Source organism: Oncorhynchus mykiss, chromosome 23, assembly GCF_057628025.1.
Source record: "Oncorhynchus mykiss isolate SJ-2025 chromosome 23, ASM5762802v1, whole genome shotgun sequence".
NCBI lineage: Eukaryota > Metazoa > Chordata > Actinopteri > Salmoniformes > Salmonidae > Oncorhynchus > Oncorhynchus mykiss.
Window position 1 is genome coordinate 6984894 of NC_143044.1, and position 26837 is coordinate 7011730.

Sequence of the window (26837 nt, forward strand, 5' to 3'; positions counted from 1 at the left end):
AAGGCCACTCAGCAAGGAAGAAGCCACTGCTCCAAAACCGTCATAAAAAAAGCCAGACCACGGTTTGCAACTGCACATGGGGACAAAGATCATACTGTTTGGAGAAATGTCCTCTAGTCTGATGAAACAAAATTAGAACTGTTTGGCCATAATGACCATCATTATGTTTGGAGGAGAAAGGGGAGGCTTGCAAGCCGAAAATCAACATCCCTACCGTGAAGAATGGGGGTGGCAGCATCATGTTGTGTAGGTGCTTTGCTGCAGGAGGGACTGGTGCACTTCACAAAATAGATGGCATCATGAGAGAGGAAAATTATGTGGATATATTGAAGCAACATTTCAGGACATCAAGATTGGTCGCAAATGGGTCTTCCAAATGGACAATGAGCCCAAGCATACTTCCAAAGTCGTGGCAAAATGGCTTAAGGACAACAAAGTCAAGGTATTGGAGTGGCCATCACAAAGCCCTGACCTCAATCCTATAGAAAATGTGTGGGCAGAACTGAACAAGCGTGTGTAAGCAAGGAGGCCTACAAACCTGACTCAGTTACACCAGCTCTGTCAGGAGGAATGGGCAAACATTCTCTAAACTTATTGTCGGAAGCTTGTGGAAGGCTACCTGAAACATTTGACCCAAGTTAAACAATTTAAAGGCAATGCTACCAAATACTAATTGAGTGTATGCAAACTTCTGACCCACTGGGAATGTGATGAAAGAAATAAAAGCTGAAATAAATAATTCTCTCTATTTTTCTGACATTTCACGTTCTTAAAATAAAGTGGTGATCCTAACTGACATAAGACAGGGAATTTTTACTAAAAGAAAGAACATCCAGCCAACTTTACACAAATGTGGGAAGCATTGGAGTTAACATGAGCCAGCATCTCTGTGTAACGCTTGTCGACACCTTGTAGAGTCCATGCCCCAATGAATGAGTGCAAAAGGGGGTGGGGGTGCAACGCAATATTAAAGGTGTTCTCAATGTTTTGTACACTCAGTTTACTTCCTGTGATACTTCCCTTACTGTGAACCCCACATTGAGGCATGACTTTTGTTATCTTCCATATTGTCACGGCTGACTAGGTGTGTAGAGAGGAATCAGGCGCAGAGAGCAGAGAGGTCCAGAGGAAAGATGCACTTTAATGCGGCACCAAAAGTAAATCCACAAACACGCAGGGCGCAAAACACTGACCAACCCAAAACAACGGGTAACACGGTCCAGAGCACAAACAACACCAACGACAGAAACGTGAACATCAAAATAATCCCGCACAACAAAGGGGTGGGTTCCATATGCTAAATAGGGAAGCAAATCAAGCACACACAAAATAAGAGCAGGTGTAACTAATGAGACAAAACTAACCAAAAAGAAAAAGGGATCGGTGGCGGCTAGTAGGCCGGTGACGACCACCGCCGAGCACCACCCGAACAGGCGGGGGAGCCAACTTCGGAGGGAGTCGTGACACATATAACATTGATGCAATGCTGCACTATATCAATTTAATTAAGACCAAGTTAACCCCCGAGTGTAAAGCCCCAACCGGATATATGTAAGATACAGATCTGTTATCTTCATTTGACTTTCACAGCAGGAAAAGAATCATGCAGCAACAGGAAACGTGAATTATTATCTGGATTCTTTAAAAAAAAATTGTAGGGGTTGATACATTTTTCATTAGGGCAAATCAAGTCTGACATTTGAAAGTGGAAATATCACATTTTAGGACGATTTTTGAAACCTTACCATGTTGACAGTTTCAAATCAAATCAAATTGTATTTGTCACATGCGCCATATACAACAGGTGTAGAACCTTACAGTGAAATGCTTACTTATAAGCCCTTAACCAACCAGTTTGAACAAAAAATAAGTGTTAAGTAAAAATGAATAATACATAAAGAGCAGCAGTAAAATAACAATAGCGAGGTTTTATAAAGGGGGTACCGGTACAGAGTCAATGTGCGGGGGCACAGGTTGGTCGAGGTAATTGAGGTAATATGTACAGGTAGAGTATGTAGGTAGAGTTAAAGTAACAGTTTATTACCATGCTTACTTAAAACGCTGGAATTAAGGGGATCTGTGAGCATGCGGTCAATGACATGGTGTATTGTGTTTCTACGTATGCTGTGCATATTATGGGATAGAGGCAGTAGCTTTGCTTGGGTAAAATCTCTGGGGAAGCCAAGCCAGTAAAAAATACATCACAAAACCAGAAAGCATATATTGTGTCTAACAAATAGTTATATAACCTGTAGCATGGTCAAGCAAGTTAATGTTTTTGACAGTTTACTAAACAACTACTGATTTAGAACCATGGAGTAACCAACCGTAAGTCAGCCCAAAGACAACAGGAGATCTGCCTCCGCCATTCCAGCACCATTTCAACTTAAACATTTAAACATCATCAAATCAACAAGGCTATATATGCTGAGTTTAATACACTGAAAACAAAACTTAAAGATACCAAAAACTATTTACTCCAATCAATGTTGCTAAATATCATGTGTCTGTCTATGGTACTGATTTGTCATTTTTGTTATTAAATTAAAATACCTGACAGGAAACACATTTAAAATTCAGTTGATGCTTTCTATTTCCTGTCCAGTCATAAGGTCTATCTTGAAGGTAGATTTACTTTTTATCCTGAGAAATATGGATTGGTAAAGCGTTCCATTCAGCTATGGCTCTATATAAAACTGTAGATTTAAGGTAATTTGTCCTTGACTTGGGTTGTCTTAGCTGCCCTGAATTTGCCTGTCTGGTTTGATGGTACTGTCCTTTGAACAGTCTGGACTGTTCAACGTGAGAACAGTCCAGACTGTTCATCAAAAATAACATGGCTATATACAGGTAGCACCAGAACCGGGTCGATGTGCAGGGGTACGACGTAATAGTGGTAGCTATGTACATATAGGTAGGGGTAAATTGACAGGGCAACAGAAAAGATAGATAATAGAATGAGCTGTAGCAACAGCGTATGTGGTGATTGTGAAAGTGTGTGCGTGTGTGGCATCAGTATGCATGCATGCATAAACACAGGAAGTAGGGGTGCTGAGAGTGCTGCTGCATCCCCATAATGTTTTGTTGTTGTTGTATTTATGAATAATATATGACTTTTTTCTTCACAAAAGTACTGCACTGGTCCTTTACTAGTCCTGTATTAGCAGACCGATATATGCAACACACACACCCGCAAACATCTTCTCACGGCTATGCATGTGAACGCATGTTTTGTGTGTGTGTGGGTGTATGTAGTGTGTGTGTGTTTGTTAGGGTGTCAGTGTAACCATTACATGTGTGAGTGGGGGTAGAGACAATTGTGCGCATAGAGTCAGTGCAAGAGAGTTAGATCAAAAAGGGTCAATGCAGGTAGACTGTGAAGCCATTTGATAGGCTATTAATTAAGCAGTCTGGTTTATTGATTGGTGGTAGAAGCTGTTCAGTGTCTTGTTGGTTACAGACTTACTAGTACCTCTTGCTGTGCGGTATCAGAGAGAACAGTCTATGGCTTGGATGGCTGGAGTAAATTGACAATATTTTGGGCATCCCTCTGACACTGCCTGGTATGACAACTGCTCGGCCTCCGACCGCAAGGCACTATAGAGGGTAGTGCATACGGCCCAGTACATCACTGGGCCAAGCTTCCTGCCATCCAGGACCTCTATACCAGGCGGTGTCAGAGGAAGGCCCTAAAAATTGTCAAAGACTCCAGCCACCCTAGTCATAGATTGTTCTATCTGCTACCACATGGCAAGCGGTACCGGAGCGCCAAGTCTAGGTCCAAGAGGCTTCTAAACAGCTTCTACCCCCAAGCCATAAGACTCCTGCACATCTAATCAAATGACTACCCAGAATATTTGCATTCCGCCCTCTTTACACTGCTGCTACTCTCTGTTATTATCTATGTATAGTCACTTTAATAACTTTAAAAACATGTACATATTACATCAATTACCTCGACAAACTTGTGCCCCTGCACATTGACTCTGTACTGGTACCCCCTGTACATAGAATCGCTATTGCTATTTTACTGCTGCTCTTTAATTATTTGTTACTTTTAATTGTTATTGTTATTTGTTTTTATTTAAATACATACTTTTTCATTGTTGGTTAGGGCTTGTAAGTAAGTATCTCACTGTAAGATCTACAACTGTTGTATTCAGCGCACGTGACAAATTACATTTGATTTGATTTGATAGAGGTCCTGGATAGCAGGGAGCTTGGCCCCAGTGATGTACTGGGGCATACTCACCACTCTCTGTAGCGCCTTGTGCTTAAATGCCTTGTAGTTGCCGTACCAAGCAGTGATGAAGCCAGCCAAGATGCTTTCAATGGTGCAGCTGTAGAACGATCTGAGGGCCCATCCCAAAATCTTTTCAGCCACCTGAGGGGGAAGAAGCGCTGTCGTGCCCTCTTTACAACTGTGTGGGTGTGTGTGGACCATGTTAATTCCTTAGTGATGTGGACAGTTATGGTATTATGCAACACAGAGCAGTTAATCATTTTCACAAAATACATTTTCTTGACTTCTCCATATATCTGTATGGTCTGGGTTAGTGCACATAGTCATGGTAGACGCATGCCAGTGCATATCAGGAGACAACTCTATTAATCTCTGTCACATTTATGCTTCTTTCTTAATAATCTGTTGCCATTATGATTCATTACCATGTCCAAGTGGGATGGATTTGATATGGTTCTTTCCGCATATTTTCATTTTCATTTACAGCTCGGCTACTGGACCAATTATTTGTAAAACCTACTAACCATTTAGTTATGCAATATTACAAATGTCATTTTGACAGGTTCACCAGTTTGCTGACAATGAAACAGTGGTAGGCCTGATCACAGACAATGCTGAGACAGCCTATAGGGAGGAGATCAGAGAACTCGCAGTTTGGTCTCAGGACAACAACCTCTCCCTCAATGTGAGCAAGACAAAGGAGCTGATCAGGAAAAGGCGGGCTGAACAGGCTCCCATTAACATCGAAGGGGCTGTAGTGGAGCGGGTCGAAAGTTTCAAGTTCCTTGGTGTCCACATCACCAACAAACTATCATGGTCCAAACATACCAAGACAGTCGTGAAGAGGGCACGACAAAACCTTTTTCCCCTCAGGAGACCTCAAGATTTGGCATGGATCCCCAGTTCCTCAAAAAGTTCTACAGCTGCACCATCGAGGGCATCCTGACCAGTTGCGTGACCACCTGGTATGGCAACTGCTCGGCATCTGACCGTAAGGCGCTACAGAGGGTAGTGCATACGGCCCAATACATCATTGGGGCCAAGCTTCCTGCCATCCACAAACTATATAATAGGCGGTGTCAGAGGAAAGCCTATAAAATTGTGAGAGACTCCAGTCACCCAAGTCTGTTTTCTCTGCTATCGCAAGTCAAGCAGTACCGGAGCGCCAAGTCAAGGACCAAAAGGTTCCTCAACAGCTTCTACCCCCAAGCCATAAGACTGCTTGAACAATTAATCAAATGGCCACCGGACTATTTACATTGTTTTGTACACTGCTGCTACTCGCTGTTTATTATCTATTTATAGTCACTTCATCCCTACCTACATGTACAAATTACCTCAACTAACCTGTACCCCTGCACACTGACTTAGTACTGGTACCCCATGTATATAGCCTCGTTATTGTTATGTTATTATGTTATTTTTTTTTATTTTTTTACTTCATTTGGTAAATATTTTCTTAACTCTTATTGAACTGCACTGTTGATTAAAGGCTTGTAAGTAAGCATTTCACGGTAAGGTCTACAGTTGTTGTATTCGGCGCATGTGACAAATCAAGTTTGATTTGATTTGATTTGATGACTCTTGGGTAAAAGCGGAACTGTGTGCCTCAGCAAAAAGTCGTCCCCCAGATGTATGCCTAGTTTTCTTCTTATAAGGCCAGCACATTTCACCTTCTCGTATCTCATATTACGTCTATATCATGATTCACTGGTATTTGGAACAAAATCCCCTATTGCTGTGAACAAGCAGTTGCATGTCAAAACAATGACAAAGATAAAGCGGTGTAGGAAGAGGACATTGAAATGAAGGTTGATTGCAAAACTTCCTGAATTACCTCAGAGATCTTGCTGACTGTGATGTCACACTGGCTCTGGCCAGTCCTCAGAGGAAGTCATTCTCAAAGTCAATCTAAATAAGTTCCTCTTGAAACCAACAGAAACGCCTGAACAGTGGAGACACACAAGAGAGGAGATAAAATATGTTGAGGGGAGCATAGACTGCCTTTCAAACCCAATTGTTGTCACACTGACCCCAAATGCATGCCTCAACTGGTGAGTAGTGGATACATATTCTAAACATGTTAAAATGTTATAACATTGTTGTGATTACACTTGTGAGGTGTGTGGGTGAAAGGGATGCCACGACACGACCGGTAACTAGATGGTTGAGTTTAATGTCCTCAGACAACTGACTCATACACTATTACAATGCTATAACTTGCAATATTAGCTAGCAGTTGTCTTTAGTTGACCTTTAGTTGGCTCTCCCTATTTTGATTTCTAGACAAACAAATCCTTTATCTGATTTCCTCAGATTTTGTTTTGCTCCAACTTGTTGGTTTGATTCCTGTCTTTAAGTTTGTTGTGTTTATTTTTTTTTTTGCCTCTTCTTGGGCAAATGTAGTGGCCGCTCATGATGGGTGTCTTTTAGGATCCAATGTCTTTCAGAACCCTGCTTAAAGCCCCACCTGTTTCATTTTGGTTGTTGGTCAGCGACTCTGTCAGTTTCCCCTTCTGTTTGAGCGACATTTTAGGTTTTCCTTGTGGGGAACGTAACAATATATATAACTGTATGTTGTTTCTAAATGTTGTTTCTCATGTCTGTGTCATGTTTCTCATCAAAGGCTTATTCTACATCAAAAGGCAAATTCATCAGCTGTTCATGAGAAATACAGTGTTTACAAGCAAACGTAGCAAGCATTTCCAGTGAGCATGCACTGAAGGGAGGAGTCCATTTTGAGCTTAGAACACACATTGTTTAATTCTACACTGTGTGTTTCTGAATGCATGGCAAGTGAGGCTGGAATATACAAAGAAGTGAAAGGGTGTGTAATATTTGAATTTAAAACAGAACATTGTTTAATTGGAAAAATGGGAAGTCACTATTTAAATCAAATAAAATGTTTTTGGTCACATACACATATTTAGCAGATGTTATTGCGGGTGTTTAGTGAAATGCTTGTATTCCTAGCTCCAACAGTGCAGTAGTATCTAACAATTCACAACAATACAAACACATCTAAAAGTAAAAGAATGGAATTAAGAAATATATAAATATTAGGACAAGCAATGTTGGAGTGCATTGACTAAAATACAGTAGAATAGAATACAGTATATACATATGAGATGAGTAAAGCAGTATGTAAACATTATTATCAGCAGCTACACAGCTGATGCCTCCCGTACTCTTCACTAACACGACTAGAAGCCACTACATCACCGGATTCCTGCCGTAAGCTCTGGAGCTTTGCATCGGATCATCGCAGCTGGCTTGCTGCTACAGAGTGGCTATAGTGGCTAATGCCCTTGTCCCTAAGCTAGCACCAGTTAGCCTCGAGCCAGGCGCATCTCCCGGCTAGCAAATTAAATTACTCCAGCTACAATACCTCTTTTGCCAATTGGCCTGGACCCTTTGTCGACACGGAGCCCTGCCGATCCATCACGACTGGTCTGTCGATGTAATTCCGTACGTTATGTCCTCAATCGGCCTTTGCTGGACGTCGGTGAGGACACTTCTGCTATCCCCAGCCTGCTATTTTAAAGAACTCCGTGTCTCCCGCTTGTTAGCGTAGTAGCCTGCTGGACTGTTCATTAATCACGCTACTCCATTTTGTATATTTTGTTTATCTGTTGGCCCCAGCCTCGAACTCAGTCCCTGTGTGTAGTTAACTGACCCTCTCTGCCCATTCATTGCCATTTTACCTGTTGTTTTCTTAGCTGATTAGCTGTTATTGTCTTACCGTTGTTGTCTTAGCTAGCTCTCCCAATCAACACCTCCTTTGGCCGCCAAAGTATATCTCACTGGTCATCCCCAAAGCCAACCCCCTTTGGCCGCCTTTCCTTCCAGTTCTCTGCTGCCAATGACTGGAACGAATTGAAAAAATCGCCATAGTTGGAGACTTATATCTCCCTCACTAACTTTAAGCATCAGCCATCTGAGCAGCTCACCGATCGCTGCAGCTGTACACAGCCTATCTGTAAATAGCCCATCCAACTACCTACCTCATCCCCATATTTTTTTTATTTACTTGTTTTGCTATTTTGCACACCAGTATTTCTACTTGCACATCATCATCTGCACATCTATCACTCCAGTGTTAATTTTTTGTAATTACTTCGCTACTATGGCCTATTTATTGCCTTACCCCCTTACTCCATTCGCACACACTGTATATAGATTTTTCTATTGTTATTGACATTACTTACATTTATAGAGACATACCCCAAGAGACTTGCAGCTGTAAATGCTGCAAAAGGTGACTCAACAAAGTATTGACTTTGGGGGGGGGGGGGGGGGGGGGGGGGGTGAATAGTTATACATGCTCAAGCTTTCTGGTTAAAATAAACGAACCTGTCTATAGAAAGTCCTACAGTTGACAGTCCCTGTCAGAGCAAAAACCAAGTCATGAGGTCGAAGGAACTGTCTGTAGAGCTCCGAGACAGGATTATGTCGCCGCACAGATCTGCGGGGTACCAAAACATTTCTGCAGCATTGGAGGTCCACAAGTACACAGTTGCCTCCATCATTCTTAAGTGGAAGAAGTTTGGAAACACCAAGACTCCTAGAGCTGGCCAGGGAGGTCACCAAGAACCCTACAGTCACTCTGACAGAGCTCCAGAGTTTATCTTTGGTGTTGGAACCTTCAAGAAAGATAACCATCTCTGCAGCACTCTACCAATCAGGCTTTTATGGTAGAGTGGCCAGATGGCAGCTACTCCTCAGTAAAAGGCACATGACAGCCCTCTGGTGTTTGCCAAAAGGCACCTAAAGGACTCTCAGACCATGAGAACCAAGATTCTCAAGTCTGATGAAACCAAGATTCAACTCTTTGGCCTGAATGCCAAGCGTCACGTCTGGAGAAAACCTGGCACCATCCCTATGGTGAAGCATGGGGGTGGCAGCATCATGCTGTGAGGATGTTTTTTTAGCAGCAGGGACTGGGAAACTAGACAGGATTGAGGGAAAGATGATCCAGAGCACTCAGGACCTCAGACTGGTGCGAAGATTCACCGTCCAACAGGACAATGACTTGTGGTTTGTGGCTTCGGGACAAGTCTCTGAATTTCCTTGAGTGATCCAGCCAGAGTACAGACTTGAACCCGAACGAACATCTCTGTAGAGACCTGAAAATAGCTGTGCAGCAACTCAGGGTCTGAACAATTATGTAAATATGATATTTCAGTTTTTTATTTTAAATACATTTGCAAAAAATGTATAAAAACCTGTTTTTGCTTTGTCATTATGGGGCATTGTGTGTAGATTGATGAGGGAAAAAAGCTATTTAGAATAATACTGTAGTAGTGTTTTGTTGTAGTCTTGCTAACACCAGCTTCTCTACTTCAGCTCGTGTAGTCACGTGGGTCGCGGCTCAACCAGGCTAGTTTTGTTGAGCTCTTTCCCATGGGAATGCATTATTTATTTATTTATTTTACCAAATAAGGGATCCCCGAATGGCGCTGCGGTTTAAGGAACTGCATCTCAGTGCAAGAGGCGACACTACAATCCCTGGTTTGAATCCAGGCTGAATCACATCGGCTGTGATTGGGAGTCCCATAGGGCTGCCTGCAATTTGCCTGGGTTTGGCCGGGTTTGGCTGTCTTTGTAAAGAAGAATTTGTTCTTAACTGACTTGCCTAGTTAAATAAAAGTTAAATTAAGAAATAAAAATGAACAGACATTTCTTAGAAAATACATTTGTCTGTGTGTCTGTCTTGAAAGCATGACCCAGTTAAAAATGTACTTCATTTTCTCACATTTTCCTTGTTTCTACAGATATTCCCCTGAGATGCTTTGAAAAGAGGAAGAGGTGGATTTTGTGAAAAAACGGCAACATCTAAAGTTTCCTGGAAACGAAATCATACTCAATCAAAGATGGCTGAAATGGCTACAGTTGCACACAATAACTCTACTGGCAGAGAGAACAAGTGCCTATCCACTCAGGATCTGGTGGCCGACATATTGCCTCCTGTCCTGATTATAGAGCTCCTACTGGGCCTGCCAGGCAACGTAGTGGCCCTGTGGATCTTCACTTGCCGTCTGAAGATCTGGAGGGTCAACACTCTGTTCCTCTTCAACCTGGTCCTGGCTGACTTCATGCTGCTCATCTGCCTGCCCTTCCGCATTGACAACCTGCTCCGTGGGGAATACTGGGTGTTTGGCGACGCCTGGTGCCGGATCAACCTCTTCATGCTGGCTGTCAACCGTTCGGCAAGCATTGCCTTCATGACTAGCGTGGCCTTCGACCGCTACTTCAAGGTGGTCCATCCGCACCACCGCATCAACCACATGACGTCTACCCAGGCGGGAATGGTGGCAGGGGGCATCTGGGCGGTAGTGATCTCCCTGCGGGTCCCCCTGCTGGCCACCAACCTCCTAAGTGAACATGCCAACAGCTCCCTGTGCCGCAGCTTCAGCACCTACAGCGTGATTCCCCCGGCGATCCTGCTGCACTACATGGTGTTCATCGGGGAGTTCTTCCTGCCCCTGCTGCTCCTGCTGTTCTGCTCAGCCAGGATCGCCTGCATCCTGCGCCAACGGCAGCTGGACAAAGAGAAGAAGGTGCGGCGGGCCATCCGGGTGGTGGGGCTAATTGTGGCTGTGTTTGTGCTGTGTTTCTTTCCTGGCATCGCCACAGGCCTGGTTTCGCTCTATATCAAGAAGTTCAGACCTTGGGACTGTGAATCCTACAAAATGGCAGGCCAGCTTTTCAGCCTGTCCATTGGCTTCACCTACCTTAACAGCGCCCTGGACCCGGTCATCTACTGCTTATCCAGCTCCATGTTCCAGAACTCCCTCAAGAGCTCCATCAATAAGATGGGCCTGGTGGAGTTGAGGCTGAGCCGACGGGGAAGCATGGCCAGCGATGGGTGAGGGAGGCAACTCTGACCCTTTCCTCCAGAGACAGGCCCCACCTTCTAGAAGGTCCTAATAAGGAGAACAGACTCATGGCAGTGAATTGAATGGAGACTAGACAGTGGAATTTTACAGCTGTAATTAACAATCCATATGTTATATTCAGAAACATTTCGTAGCTATGTGGGATACGTACTTGAAATGGCTGAATACCAGTTAGTGTGAAACAAAGATAGGAAAAAGAATGCAATCATTCCATCTGAATTTGACATTATTTTCACAACCATGTGATGTGTTGTAGAATGACATTATGTTTTTGTCTTGATTTACTAATATGTCTGTCAAACACACCATCATTTTTACAGTTCATACAGCAAGATGTTTAATCAAGTGTATGTGTTACTCAGTTCTTTATAAAATATATATTTGTATGTGATGTTTGTGCTTAGAGTATACTGTACACTGTGTACAAAACATGTTCTTTCCATTACATAGACTTACCAGGTGAATCAAGGTGAAAGCTATGATCCCTGAATTTCAATCAGTGTAAATGAAGGGGAGGAGACAGGATTTGTACGTCTTGAGACAATTGAGACAGGATTGTTAAGCCTTGAGACAATTGAGACATGGATTGGGTATGTGTGCCATTCAGAGGGTAAATGGGCAAGACAATAGATTTAAGTGCCTTTGAATGGGGTATGGTGTTAGGTGCTAGGCGCACTGGTTTGAGTGTGTCAAGAACTGCAACGCTGCTGGGTTTTTCACGCTCAACAGTTTCCCCGTGTGTATCAAGAATTGTCCACCACCCAAAGGACATCTAGTCAACTTGACACAGCTGAGGGAAGTATTGGAGTCAACATGGGCCAGCATCCCTGTGGAACGCTTTCAACACCTTGTAGAGTCCATGCTCCAAGTTGAGGCTGTTCTGAGGGCAAAAGGGATACAACGCAATATTAGGAAGGTGTTCCTAATGTTTTGTACACTGAGTGTATATTTTTCAATCTAGATATTTTGTTCATTTGTGATGAATGAAATGACAATAAAGATTATCCTGAATGTTATGTAAAATACATATGAAGCCACAGATGAAGCCTGTCAAAGCCACAGAAGCCACAGATGAAGGGGAACTCTTGATTGCTGCTGGGGGAGAGAGACTCTTCTCTTCAAAGACTCACATTATCCACACAAAAGTGCTACATGTCATCCTTTGTTGCACAGCACCTGGTAGCAGCAAGGGAACTCAATCAATGGCTGTAGGTGTAATTACCGCTGAGCTACCACTGCTGTGCCAACATGTGACTCTGACATGTGGCTTACTGGGACGATACACGGCAGTGCAAACAGAGGTATTTGTCACACCCTGGTCAAAGTATTTTGTGTTTATCTTTATTTATTTGGTCAGGCCAGGGTGTGGCATGGGTTTTTGTATGTGGTGTGTATGTATGGGGATTGTAGCTAGTGGGGTGTTCTAGCTAAGTCTATGGCTGTCTGAAGTGGTTCTCAATCAGAGGCAGGTGTTTATCGTTGTCTCTGATTGGGAACCATATTTAGGCAGCCATATTCTTTGAGTTTGTCGTGGGTGATTGTCCTTAGTGTCCTGATGTCATTGTTCTGTGTTAGGTTACACAAGTATAGGCTGTTTCGGTTTTCGTTAAGTTTATTGTTTTGATAGTGTTTGTGTTTAGTGTGTTACTTCATTAAACATGGATTGCAATAGACACGCCGCATTTTGGTCCGACTCTCCTTCTCATCAAGAAAACCGTTACAGAATCACCCACCACAAAGGGACCAAGCAGCGTGTCAACAGGCAAGAACAGCCCAAAGTGGAGTACAGTATGGACTATACTTCTTGGGAGGAGATAGACAGGTGGGCGGTCGACCCAGGGAGCGTGCCGGAGCCCGCCTGGGATTCGATGGAGCAGTGCGCGGAAGGATATAGGAGAATGGAGTTTGCGAAGCAAGCAAGGCGGCGCGGACGGAGGCCCCATAGTCAGCCCCAAAAATTTCTTGGGGGGGGGCTCAGGGAGAGTGTGGCAGAGTCAGGAGCCAGACCTGAGCCAACTCTCCCTGTTTATCGTGAGGAGCCAAGGAGGAGACCAGAACCAGAGCCGGTGTTGGAGGTGAGCGAAACAGAGACTGTGAAGGAGTTAATGGGGAAATTGGAGGAGAGAGAAATGAGGGAGTTGCTGTGTTGGTGTTTTAAACATGGAATTCGCCCGACGGAGCGTGTCGGGGATTTGATGGCACCTGGGTCAGCGCTCCATACTCGTCCTGAGGTGCGTGTTAGTCGGCTGGTGAAGATGGTGCCAGTCTCACGTACCAGGCCTCCTGTGCACCTCCCTAGCCTTGCACGTCCTGTGCCAGCACCGCTCTCAAGATCTCCAGTACGCCTTCACGGTCTAACCCATCCTGTGCCACCTCCACACCCCAGCCCTCCGGTAGCAGCTCCCCGCACCAGGCTTCCTGTGCGTGTCCTCGGCCCAGTACCACCAGTGCCAGCACCACGCATCAGGCCTACAGTGCGCCTCGCCTGTCCAGCGCTGTCGGAGCCCTCCTCCTCTCCAGTGCTGTCGGAGTCTCCCGCCTGTTTAGCGCTGTTAGAGCCTTCCTTCTCTACAGCGCTGCCGGAGTCTCCCGCCTGTTCAGAACTGCCAGTTAGCATAGAGCTGCCAGTTAGCATAGAGCTGCCAGTTAGCATAGAGCTGCCAGTTAGCATAGAGCTGCCAGTTAGCATAGAGCTGCCAGTTAGCATAGAGCTGCCAGTTAGCATAGAGCTGCCAGTTAGCATAGAGCTGCCAGTTAGCAAGGAGCTGCCAGTCTGCAAGGAGCTGCCAGTCTGCATAGAGCTGCCAGTCTGCAAGGAGCTGCCAGTCTGCAAGGAGCCGCCAGAGCTGCCTGTCTGCAGGATGCCGCCAAAGCTGCCTGTCTGCAGGATGCCGCCAAAGCTGCCTGTCTGCAGGATGCCGCCAAAGCTGCCAGTCTGCAAGGAGCCGCCAGAGCTGCCAGTCTGCAAGGAGCCGCCAGAGCTGCCAGTCTGCAAGGAGCCGCCAGAGCTGCCAGTCTGCAAGGAGCCGCCAGAGCTGCCAGTCTGCATGGAGCAGCCAGGGCCGCCAGTCAGTATGGAGCAGCCAGGGCCGCCAGTCAGCATGGAGCAGCCAGGGCCGCCAGTCAGCATGGAGCAGCCAGGGCCGCCAGTCAGCATGGAGCAGCCAGGGCCGCCAGTCAGCATGGAGCAGCCAGGGCCGCCAGTCAGCATGGAGCAGCCAGGGCCGCCAGTCAGCATGGAGCAGCCAGTCAGCATGGAGCAGCCAGGGCCGCCAGTCAGCATGGAGCAGCCAGAGCTGCCAGTCAGCATGGAGCTGCCAGTCAGCATGGAGCAGCCAGTCAGCATGGAGCAGCCAGTCAGCATGGAGCAGCCAGAGCAGCCAGTCAGCATGGAGCAGCCAGAGCAGCCAGTCAGCATGGAGCAGCCAGAGCTGCCAGTCAGCATGGAGCAGCCAGAGCTGCCAGTCAGCATGGAGCAGCCAGAGCTGTCAGTCAGCATGGAGCAGCCAGTCAGCATGGAGCAGCCAGAGCTGCCAGTCGACCAGACTCTTCCAGATCTGCCAGTCGACCAGACTCTTCCAGATCTGCCAGTCGACCAGACTCTTCCAGATCTGCCAGTCGACCAGACTCTTCCAGATCTGCCAGTCGACCAGACTCTTCCAGATCTGCCAGTCGACCAGACTCTTCCAGATCTGCCAGTCGACCAGACTCTTCCAGATCTGCCAGTCGACCAGACTCTTCCAGATCTGCCAGTCGACCAGACTCTTCCAGATCTGCCAGTCGACCAGACTCTTCCAGATCTGCCAGTCGACCAGACTCTTCCAGATCTGCCAGTCGACCAGACTCTTCCAGATCTGCCAGTCGACCAGACTCTTCCAGATCTGCCAGTCGACCAGACTCTTCCAGATCTGCCAGTCGGCCAGACTCTTCCAGATCTGCCAGTCGGCCAGACTCTTCCAGATCTGCCAGTCGGCCAGACTCTTCCAGATCTGCCAGTCAGCCAGGATCTGGTAGATTCATCAACCTGCCTGAGCTTCCTCTCACTCCTGAGCTTCCTCTCACTCCTGAGCTTCCTCTCACTCCTGAGCTTCCCCTCAGTTCCGAGCTGCCTCAGTCCCGAGCTGCCCCTCAGTCCCGATCTGCTCCTCAGTCCAGTGGGGTTCTGGGTGAGGACTACTAGGCCATGGTCGGCGGCGAGGGTGGACTATCCAGGGACGCGAGGAGAAGGGACTAAGACATTGATTGAGTGGGGTCCACGTCCCGCGCCGGAGCCGCCACCATGGACAGACGCCCACCCGGACCCTCCCTATTGTTTTGAGGTGCGTTCGGGAGTCCGCACCTTAGGGGGGGGGTTCTGTCACACCCTGGTCAAAGTATTTTGTGTTTATCTTTATTTATTTGGTCAGGCCAGGGTGTGGCATGGGTTTTTGTATGTGGTGTGTATGTATGGGGATTGTAGCTAGTGGGGTGTTCTAGCTAAGTCTATGGCTGTCTGAAGTGGTTCTCAATCAGAGGCAGGTGTTTATCGTTGTCTCTGATTGGGAACCATATTTAGGCAGCCATATTCTTTGAGTTTGTCGTGGGTGATTGTCCTTAGTGTCCTGATGTCATTGTTCTGTGTTAGGTTACACAAGTATAGGCTGTTTCGGTTTTCGTTAAGTTTATTGTTTTGATAGTGTTTGTGTTTAGTGTGTTACTTCATTAAACATGGATTGCAATAGACACGCCGCATTTTGGTCCGACTCTCCTTCTCATCAAGAAAACCGTTACAGTATTAAATGTATTTCTCTCAAGTTTTATTACTCACAGATGATTTTTTTTTTGCTCAAATATCTCCAAAGCTAATATACAGGGGATTTGGGAGGCTGTCGTCTAACTCTTTAATAAGAGAACAAATACAATCCACTGTGATCATGCACACTGTCTGTGTGTCTTTAATAGACACAAAAACCAAAGGCTTGGATTTTAATGCAGTGGTTATAAACCGTTTCCTTTCCGGGGACCACCAGATCACCATCAAAGGCTCTTGAGGACCACCATGCACAGAACTGCAGAATTGTTCAACATAAAATATCGTAGTGGGAGTTAAATTTATCAGTGAATGTAACATATTAACATGTTAAACCTACACAAGGATGTTTGTTAGAAAATAGAATTACAGTACTTGTGTTACTGCACTGTAAAACTACTGTAGAACATTTACAGTTATACATTTCACTGTGATACCATTTTCGGATCAATGTATCAACCTACATGACATCAAAGAGGGCCAACCAACTTTCTGGTAGAGAATGCAGTGATGAGCACTAAAATTGTCACCCGCAATGAAAAGCAGTGCGCTACAATAAACTGCATCTAATGGCTTTATTGAAGTGGCAGCTGCGTTCATCCAGGTGATGTCGCCATAGTCTAGGACCGATGGGAATGTCGACTGAATAATCTCCTTTCTACTATTTAGCGAGAGGCAGGACCTTTTTTCGATAGAAGAAGCCCATTTTTATGCTCAGCTTCTTGACTGACTCATCAACATGCTTTTTAAAAAACAGCTTTTCATCTAATCCAGATGCCCAGATATTTCTAAGCAGGGACATGAGCAATATGGAAACCATCCAAAGTACATGTGCTTAAGACATCCGTTACTTTTATGCCCTTTAGAGAACAACATATACTTAGTTTTACCTGCGTTCAATACTCATTTCAGGTCAATAAAGTGTTCTATTATACAATGAATGCAGACTCTAGTTCAGATAGAGCCTGGTTCGGCTGTGGGGGCAATAGCATACACAACAGTATCATCAGCATACAAGTGCAGGTTACAATTTCTTTACAGACAAGTCGATATTGTGATTGGAAACAGTAAAACGTACAGGACCCAAAATCAACCCATACAGGACACCTTTTGTAATATCCAGGAGACCTGATTTTTTACATCAGCAGCAGATAGACATTGAGTTCTATCTGTCAAGTAATTTTTAAACCAGCAAGCTGGTCTACGCCAATTGAGGACAGCCTCTGATTTTGCAATGAGTGATCAACAGTATCGAAAGCCTTTGACAGATCAATAAAGAGGGCAGCACAATGCAATCACATCATTTATAACTAGGGATGCAGCAGAGATAGTATGGTGTATGACCTGCTCTAAAACCTGAATAATGCACATTAAGAATACATTTCAAATTCTAATATTTAAGCTAGGCAGTAAAGTTTAGAAATAAGGCAATAATTATTTAGGTCACAAGGGTCATCACCTTTGGGAAGGTGGAGTACATGGGCCACCTTCCAAACCTTGGGGATAGTACCAGATATAATCATCAGGTTAAAAATATGGGTTATTAATGATTCAGCAATCAGGGATTCAGAGAGCTGCATAAAAAAAGGATCAAGCAGATCAACCCCAGTGGATTTTTTTTACATCAATGTTAAGCAAGGCATCTAGCACATCACAGAAAGTAACATGTTAAAATGAAAACAGATTCACTAGAAGTTGATTGGTTAACCGTCGAGTCAGCTAGAGGCTGGCAAAGGGAAGAGTGGCCTATTGACTGACCAGGGTCAATTAAACCACTGTTTCTCACAAATGAAATCCAATGGAAATTGTTACCATTGATGCGAGTTTGGGCATCTTTGAGGGCGTCTTTATGGAGCTTGTTGGTCCTTGCCTACTTTTCCAAATAATCCCACAGAGATCCATGCAGGCCAGACGTTTTGATTGCTATACCCTATCTGAAAGAGCATATTCCAAGGTTGTTAAAGAGCCTAGATTTGCCAAACAACACAAAATGTTTCACAGATGGTCTCTCTTTCAGCGCGAAGTGGTGGTGAAATAGTTGTCCACGTGGGCTATTGCTTCAAATCCTGTTATAACAATTGGATGACTTTGGGTGTTTCAGTAAGGAACCATTTGATGCCTTCAATTGCATTAGCCTACTTTATTTCAATATTTTTGTAATTCAGTGATATTTATTCCCATAATAATTTATTATGGATCAATCCTGATGTGGTTAGGAAACAGTGCATTTGGTGGGATATGCAAAGCGACATTCCTCGCAAACACCCATTAATACATGTAAAGTCCATAAACTTGGCAAGAGACTATTGTCCTGCTGATAGCTCATCAAGGGTGGATGGATTCTTTTGATTTCCAATTTATTGGAAAGGCTGCTAAACAATTTACACCTGGCCAACAGCCTTGTTGCACAGTACAGTACACTTTCACTCCATTCTCAGCCTGACTCTCTACCACCAGATGCTTATTGCTATTGTTATTATTTATTTGGTAACATTCCTGTCACGATCGTCGTATGAAGCGGACCAAAATGCAGCGTGGTATGTGTTCATGATGATTTTTAAATAAAAGAAAGCACTGAACACTCAATACAAACTATACAAAACAATAAACAAAATAACGACCGTGAAGCTATAATGAGAACTGTGCTGACACAAGCAACTAACATATGCAATCACCCACCAACCAAGGACCAAGCGGCGTGGTGACAGGCAGCGGCAGCAGGAGCAGCGCAAGAAGGAGGAATGGACATGGGAGGACGTTTTGGACGGCAAGGGTTGCTACACATGGGAGGAGATCCTGGCGGAAAAGGATCGCCTCCCTTGGGAACAGGTGGAGGCAGCTAGGAGAGCAGAGGCAGCCGGAGAAAGGAACCGGCGATACGAGGGAACACGGCTGGCAAGGAAGCCCGAGAGGCAGCCCCCAAAATGTCTTGGGGGGAGGCACACTGGGAGTGTGGCCAAGGCAGGTAGGAGTCCTGCACCAGCTTCCCGTGCCCACCGGAGTGAGAGAGGGTGTCGTACTGGTCAGGCACCGTGTTATGCTGTGGAGCGCACGGTGTGCCCAGTGCGGGTGCATAGCCCGGTGCGGTACATCCCAGCTCCTCGTATCGGCTGGGCTAGGTTGAGCATCGAGCCAGGTGCCATGAAGTCTGCTCTGCGCATCTGGTCTCCAGTGCGTCTCCTTGGGCCGGCATACATGGCACCAGCCTTACGCATGGTGTCCCCGGTTCGCCTGCACAGCCCAGTGCGGGCTATTCCACCTTGCCGCACTGGGCGGGCTACGGCGAGCATTCAACCAGGTAAGGTTGGGCAGGTTCAGTGCTCGAGACCTCCAGTACGCCTTCTCGGGCCAGTCTATCCAGTGCCACCTCCACGCACCAGCCCTCCGGTGGCAGCCCCCCGCACCAGGCATCCTGTGTGTGTCCAGAGCCCAGTACTCCCTGTTTCTCTTCCACGCACTCGCCCTGAGGTGCGTCTCCTCGGCCCAGTACCACCAGTGCCATGCCTACAGTGTGCCTCGTCTCTCCAGCGCCACTAGAGCCTTCCTCCTCTCCAGCGCCGCCAGAGCCTACCTCCTCTCCAGCGATGCCGGAGTCTCCCGCCTGTCCAGAGCTGCCAGAGTCTCCAGCGCTGCCGGAGTCTCCCGCCTGTCCGGCGCTGCCAGAGCTTCCGCACCTCAGTCCAGAGGTGCCAGATCCCCTCAGTCCAGAGGCGCCAGAGCCCCTCAGTCCAGAGGCGCCAGAGCCCCTCAGTCCAGAGGCGCCAGAGCCCCTCAGTCCAGAGGCGCCAGAGCCCCTCAGTCCGGCCCTGCCAGAGCCTCCCGCCTGTCCAGCGCTGCCGGAGCCTCCCGCCTGTCCGGCGCCGCCGGAGCCTCCCGCCTGTCCGGCGCCACCGGAGCCTCCCGCCTGTCCGGCGCCACCGGAGCCTCCCGCCTGTCCAGCGCTGCCGGAGCCTCCTGCCTGTCCGGCGCTGCCGGAGTCATCCTTCACCCCCGCGCTGCCGGAATCTCCCGTCCATTCGGGACCCATTTCTAGGGTCCCCAGTCCAAGGTCGGCGGCGAGGGTCGCCGTGTTTAGGATGCCACGGAGGCGGACAATGAGGCGGAGAAAGACTGTGTTGAAGTGGGGTCCACGTCCCGCGCCAGAGCCGCCACAGCGGACAGACGCCCCCCCAGACCCTCCCCTATTAGGTTCAGGTTTTGCGGTCGGAGTCCGCACCTTTGGGGGGGGGGGGGGGGGGGGGGGGGTACTGTCACGTTCTGACCTTTTATTTCCTTTGTTTTATGGTCAGGGCGTGAGTTGGGGTGGGCAGTCTATGTTTGTTTTCCTATGATTTTGGGATTTCTATGTTTCGGCCTAGTATGGTTCTCAATCAGAGGCAGGTGTCATTAGTTGTCTCTGATTGAGAATCATACTTAGGTAGCCTGGGTTTCACTGTTTGTTTGTGGGTGATTGTCTATGTTATTTGCTTGTGTCAGCACAGTTCTTATGATAGCGTCACGGTCGTTATTTGTTTATTGTTTTTGTACAGTTTACTTCGTGTTTTTCGTCATCTATTAAATGATGCATTCACACCACGCTGCGCTTTGGTCCGCTTCTTACGACGATCGTGACAATTCCACAAGTAAATGTAATAAATAAAATACATACATTAAATAGCTCAGGTCTGGAAAATACGTTAAACCTTTTTTGATTTTATTTATTTATCTGTGCTTAATAGCCAAGGCTTTTTGGCTTTACACATTAACTAGTCAAAAGATTGGACCGACTCATTCAAGGGTTTTTTTTCTACGTCGTTGGATACTAGAGAAGACCTCAAACCTATGAAATAACACATATGGAATCATGTAGTAACCAAAAAAGTTTTAAACATATCAAAATATATGTTTTATTTGAGTTTCTTCAAAGTAGCCACTCTTGGAATTCTCTCAACCAGCTTCATAATCACCTGGAATGCATTTCAATTAACATGTGTCTTGTTAAACGTGAAATAGTGGATTTGTTTTCCTTCTTAATGCGTTTGAGACAATCAATCAATCAATCAATCAAATTTATTTTATATAGCCCTTCGTACATCAGCTGATATCTCAAAGTGCTGTACAGAAACCCAGCCTAAAACCCCAAACAGCAAGCAATGCAGGTGAAGAAGCACGGTGGCTAGGAAAAACTCCCTAGAAAGGCCAAAACCTAGGAAGAAACCTAGAGAGGAACCAGGCTATGTGGGGTGGCCAGTCCTCTTCTGGCTGTGCCGGGTGGAGATTATAACAAAACATGGTCAAGATGTTCAAATGTTCATAAATGACCAGCATGGTCGAATAATAATAAGGCAGAATAGTTGAAACTGGAGCAGCAGCACAGTCAGGTGGACTGGGGACAGCAAGGAGTCATCATGTCAGGTATTCCTGGGGCATGGTCCTAGGGCTCAGGTCCTCCGAGAGAGAGAAAGAAAGAGAGAATTAGAGAGAGCATATGTGGGATGGCCAGTCCTCTTCTGGCTGTGCCGGGTGGAGATTATAACAGAACATGGCCAAGATGTTCAAATGTTCATAAATGATCAGCATGGTCGAATAATAATAAGGCAGAACAGTTGAAACTGGAGCAGCAGCACAGCCAGGTGGACTGGGGACAGCAAGGAGTCATCATGTCAGGTAGTCCTGGGGCATGGTCCTAGGGCTCAGGTCCTCCGAGAGAGAGAAAGAGAGGAGGAGAGAATTAGAGAACGCACACTTAGATATCAGTTGTGTTGTGACAAGGTAGGGGTGGTATACAGAAGATGGCCCTATTTGGTAAAAGAACAAGTCCATATTATGGCAAGAAGAGCTCAAATAAGCAAAGAGAAATGACAGTCCATCATTACTTTAAGACATGAAGATCAATATGGAAAATTTCAAGAACTTTGAAAGTTTCTTTAAGTGCATTCGCAAAAACAATCAAGCGCTATGATGAAACTGGCTCTCATGAGGACCGCCACAGGAAAGGAAGACCCAGAGTTACCTCTGCTGTAGAGGATAAGTTCAGTAGAGTTACCAGCCTCAGAAATGGCAGCCAAAATAAATGCTTCACAGAGTTCAAGTAACAGACACATCTCAACATCAACTGTTCAGAGGAGACTGTGTGAATCAGGCCTTCATGGTCGAATTGTGACAAAGAAACCACTACCAAAGGACACCAATAAGAAGACGGGATTTGCTAGGACTAAGAAACACGAGCGATGGACATTAGACCGGTGGAAATCTGTCCTTTGGTTTGATGAGCCCAAATTTGAGATTTTTGGTTCCAATCGCAGTGTTTTTGTGAAACGCAGAGAAGGTAAACGGATGATCTCTGCATGTGTGGTTACCACCATGAAGCATGGAGGAGGAGGTGTGATGGTGTGGGTGTGCTTTGCTGGTGACACAGTCAGTGATTTATTTAAAATTCAAGACATGACTACCCAGCATGGCTACCACAGCATTCTGCAGCAATACGCCATCCCGTCTGGTTTGCGCTTTGTGGGACTATCATTTTTTTTTCAGCAGGACAATGACCCAACAAACCTCCAGTCTGTGTAAGGGCTATTTGACCAAGAAGGAGAGTGATGGAGTGCTGCATCAGATGACTTGGCCTCCACAATCACCTGACCTCAACTCAATTGAGATGATTTGGATGAGTTGGACCGCATAGTGAAGGAAAATAAGTCATCAAGTGCTCAGCATATGTGGGAACTCATTCAAGACTGTTGGAAAAGCATTCCAGGTGAAGCTGGTTGAGAGGATGCCAAGAGTGCGCAAAGCTGTCATAAAGGCAAAGGGTGGCTACTTTGAAAAATCAAAAATATATGTTTATTTGTTTAACACTTTTTTGATTCAATATGTGTTATTTCATAGTTTTAATGTCCCAATATCCCCCCTCAATCCGATACCACGATGGCCCTCAAGGAACTTCATGCAAACCATATATCCTGAGGCTGCATGTATTGTAGCTGGGGATTTAACAAAGCAAATTTGATGAAATGGCTAGCTAAATTCAATCTGCCTATAGACTGTAACTCTCACACTGGAAAAACACTGGACCATTGTTACTCTAACTCTAAATGAGAACTTGTTCTCAACTAGCCTACCTGGTTAAATGAAGGTGAAATAAAAATAAAAGAAATATCTTCCGTGATGCATGCAAGGCCCTCCCCCGCCCTCCTTCCAGAAAATTTGATCACAGCTCCATTTTGCTCCTCCCTTCCTATAGGCAGAAACTCAAACAGGAAGCACCCGTACTAAGGACTATTCAAAGCTGGTCTGACCAATCGGAATCCACGCTTCAAGATTGTTTTGATCACGCGCACTGGGATATGTTCCAGGCAGCTTCTGGGTATAATATGGACATGTACACCGAGACGGTCACTGAGTTTATCAAGAAGTGTATAGGAGATGCTGTACCCACTGTGACTATTAAAACCTACCCTAACCAGAAACCATGGATAGGTGGCAGCATTCACGCAAAACTGAAAGCACGAAGCACTGCATTTAATCAAGGCAAGGTGACAGGGAATACAAACAGAGTAGTCATTCCCTCCGCAAGGCAATCAAACAGGCAAAACGGCAATATTGAGACAAAGTGGAGTCGCAATTCAACGGCTCAGACACGAGACGTACGTGGCAGGGTTTATAGACAATCACAGACTACAAAAGGAAAACCAGCCATGTCGAGGACACCGACGTCTCGCCATCACACTGCACACTGCCCTATCCCATCTGGACAAGAGGAATACCTATGTAAGAAAGCTGTTAATTGACTATAGCTCAGCATTCAACACCATAGTACCCTTCAAGCTCATCATTAAGCTTGAGGCCCTGGATCTCAACCCCGCCCTGTGCAATTGGGTCCTGGACTTCCTGATGGGCCGCCCCCAGGTGGGGAATGTAGGAAACAACATCTCCACTTCGCTGATCGTCAACACAGGGGCCCCACAAGGGTGCGTGCTCAGCCCCCTCCTGTACTCCCTGTTCACCCATCACTACATGGCCATGCACGCCTCCAACTCATTCATCAAGTTTGCAGACGACACAACAGTAGTAGGCTTGATTACCAACAACAATAAGACAGCCTAGAGGGAGGAAGTGAGGGCTCTCGGAGTGTGGTGTCAGGAAAATAACCTCTCACTCAACGTCAACACAACAAAGGAGATGATCGTGGACTTCAGGAAACAGCAGAGGGAGAACCCCCCTATCCACATCGATGGGACAGCGGCGGAGAAGGCGGAAAGTTTTAAGTTCCTCTGTGTACACATCACTCATAAACTGAAATCATCCACCTACACAGACAGTGTGGTTAACCGTTCTGATCTCCCCATCCCGGATCCGGGATCGTGAATACAGACTCAAGCTCATTACCATAACGCAACGTTAACTATTCATGAAAATCGCAAATGAAATGAAATAAATATGCTAGCTCTCAAGCTTAGCCTTTTGTTAACAACACTGTCATCTCAGATTTTCAAAATATGCTTCTCAACCATTGCAAAACAAGCATTTGTGTAACAGTATTGATGGCTAACGTAGCATTTAGCATTAGCATTCAGCTGGCAACATTTACACAAAAAAACAGAAAAGCATTCAAATAAAATCATTTACCTATGAAGAACTTCAGATGTTTTCAATGAGGAGACTCTCAGATAGCAAATGTTCAGTTTTTCCTGAAAGATTATTTGTTTAGGACAAATCGCTCCGTTTTCTGCGTCACGTTTAGCTATGAAAAAACCCCTGTATCCAGGATTGTGTAAATCTATCAGCAAGCTCATTAGCATAACACAACGTTAACTATTCATGAAAATCGCAAATGAAATGAAATAAATATGCCATCTCTCAAGCTTAACCTTTGTAAACAACACTGTCATCTCAGATTTTCAAAATATGCTTCTCAACCATAGGAAAACAATCATTTGTGTAAAAGTAGCTAGCTAGCGTTAGCATTTAGCGTTAGCATTTAGCGTTAGCATTTAGCGTTAGCATTAGCGTTAGCATCCAGCACGCAACATTTCAACAAAAACATAAAAGCCTTCAAATAAAATAATTTACCTTTGAAGAACTTCTGATGTTTTCAATGAGGATACTCTCAGTTAGATAGCAGATGCTCAGTTTTTCCAAAAAGATTCTTTGTGTATTAGAAATAGCTCCGTTTTATACATCACATTTGGCTACCAAAAAAAATCCGAAAATTCAGTCCTCAAAACTTTTTTCCAAATTAACTCCATAATATCGACTGAAAACATGGCAAACGTTGTTTAGAATCAATCATCAAGGTGTTTTTCACATATCTCTTCATTGATACATCGTTCTTGGACACATGGTTTCTCCCCTATATCAAATGGAAAAGTACGAGCAGCTGGCAATTGCGCACCGAATTCCACGCAGGACACCAGGCGGACACTTGGAAAATGTAGTCTCTTATGGTCAATCTTCCAATGATATGCCTACAAATACGTCACAATGCTGCTAAGACCTTGGGCGAACGACAGAAAGTGTAGGCTCATTCCTTGCGCAATCACAGCCATATAAGGAGACAATGGAAAACAGAGCTTCAGAAATTCTGCTAATTCCTGGTTGATGCATCATCTTGGTTTCGCCTGTAGAATGAGTTCTGGGGCACTTACAGACAAAATCTTTGCAGATTCTGAAACTTCAGAGTGTTTTCTTTCCAAAACTGTCAAGAATATGCATAGTCGAGCATCTTTTCGTGACAAAATATCGCGCTTAAAACGGGAACGTTTTTTATCCAAAAATGAAATAGCGCCCCTAGAGATCTAACAGGTTAAGAAGGCCCAACAGCGCCTCTTCAACCTCAGGAGGCTGAAGAAATTTGGCTTGTCACCTTAAACCCTCACAAACATTTACAAATACACAATTGAGAACATCCTGTTGGGCTGTATCACCGCCTGGTACGGCAACTGCCACGCCCACAACTGCAGGGCTCTCTAGAGGATGGTGCGGTCTGCACAATGCATCACCGGGAGCAAACTACCTGCTCTCCACGACACCTACAGCACCCGATGTCACAGGAAGGCCAAAAAGATCATCAAGGACAACAACCACCTGAGCCACTGCCTGTTCACCCCGCTACAATCCAGACGGCGAGGTCAGCACAAGTGCATCAAACCTGGGGCAGAGAGACTGAAAAACAGCTTCTATCTCAAGACCATCAGACTGTTAAACAGCCATCACTAGCACAGAGAGGCTGCAGCCTACATACAGACTTGAAATCATTGGCCATTTTAATAAATGGAACACTAGTTACTTTAATAATTCCAATTGAATCATGTTTACATATCTTGCATTACTCATTTAATATGTATATACTGTATTCTATACTATCTATTGCATCTTAGCCTATGCACTCTGGCAGTGCTCATCCATATATTTATATCTTCTTATTCCATTCCTTTACTTAGATTTGTGTGTATTAGCTATTTGTTGGGAATTGTTAGATATTACTTGTTAAATATATCTGCACTGTCGGAACTATAAGCACAAGCATTTTGCTACATTCACAATAAAATCTGCTAACCATGTGTATATGACCAATAAAATTTGATTTGGATCTTGACTCTTTTCTCTGGTTTCACATAGCTAGACTGTAGCATATATACTGTATCTGTTTTGTATGGTACGATGTGCTGTACGTCGTACTGTATGTTGATATGGTTTACGCCAGTGTGCTGCCTTACGTATGAATGGGTTGTCAGAATGAGTGGCACGTCATTAAACGTCTGAGTGATGTACAATGTAAAACCGTGCAGACGTGCGGTCTTCTACAGCTAAGCTACTGTAGATATAACAGTATCTACTAAAGATACTGTCATCTCCAAAACGAACTAGAAAAAGGTATGTTCTTGCGTCAGCCGTTCTAGCTTAAACCAATCAAAGTAAGTTACAAAGC

At 45.4% G+C, this 26837-nt stretch overlaps 1 protein-coding gene and 1 long non-coding RNA gene across 2 annotated transcripts in view; both read left to right on the forward strand.

Annotated features, from left to right (window-relative positions):
* LOC149972481 (uncharacterized) overlaps nt 1-26837 on the forward strand; it is a 114654-nt gene that overhangs the window by 67147 nt on the left and 20670 nt on the right. The window lies entirely within an intron of this gene.
* On the forward strand, nt 5341-12165 carry LOC110502339 (hydroxycarboxylic acid receptor 2). The gene is made up of 2 exons (XM_021580284.3): nt 5341-6297; nt 10018-12165. Exon 2 carries the CDS (start codon nt 10117-10119, stop codon nt 11113-11115), a length of 999 nt encoding a protein of 332 aa, XP_021435959.1. The 5' UTR covers nt 5341-6297; nt 10018-10116; the 3' UTR covers nt 11116-12165.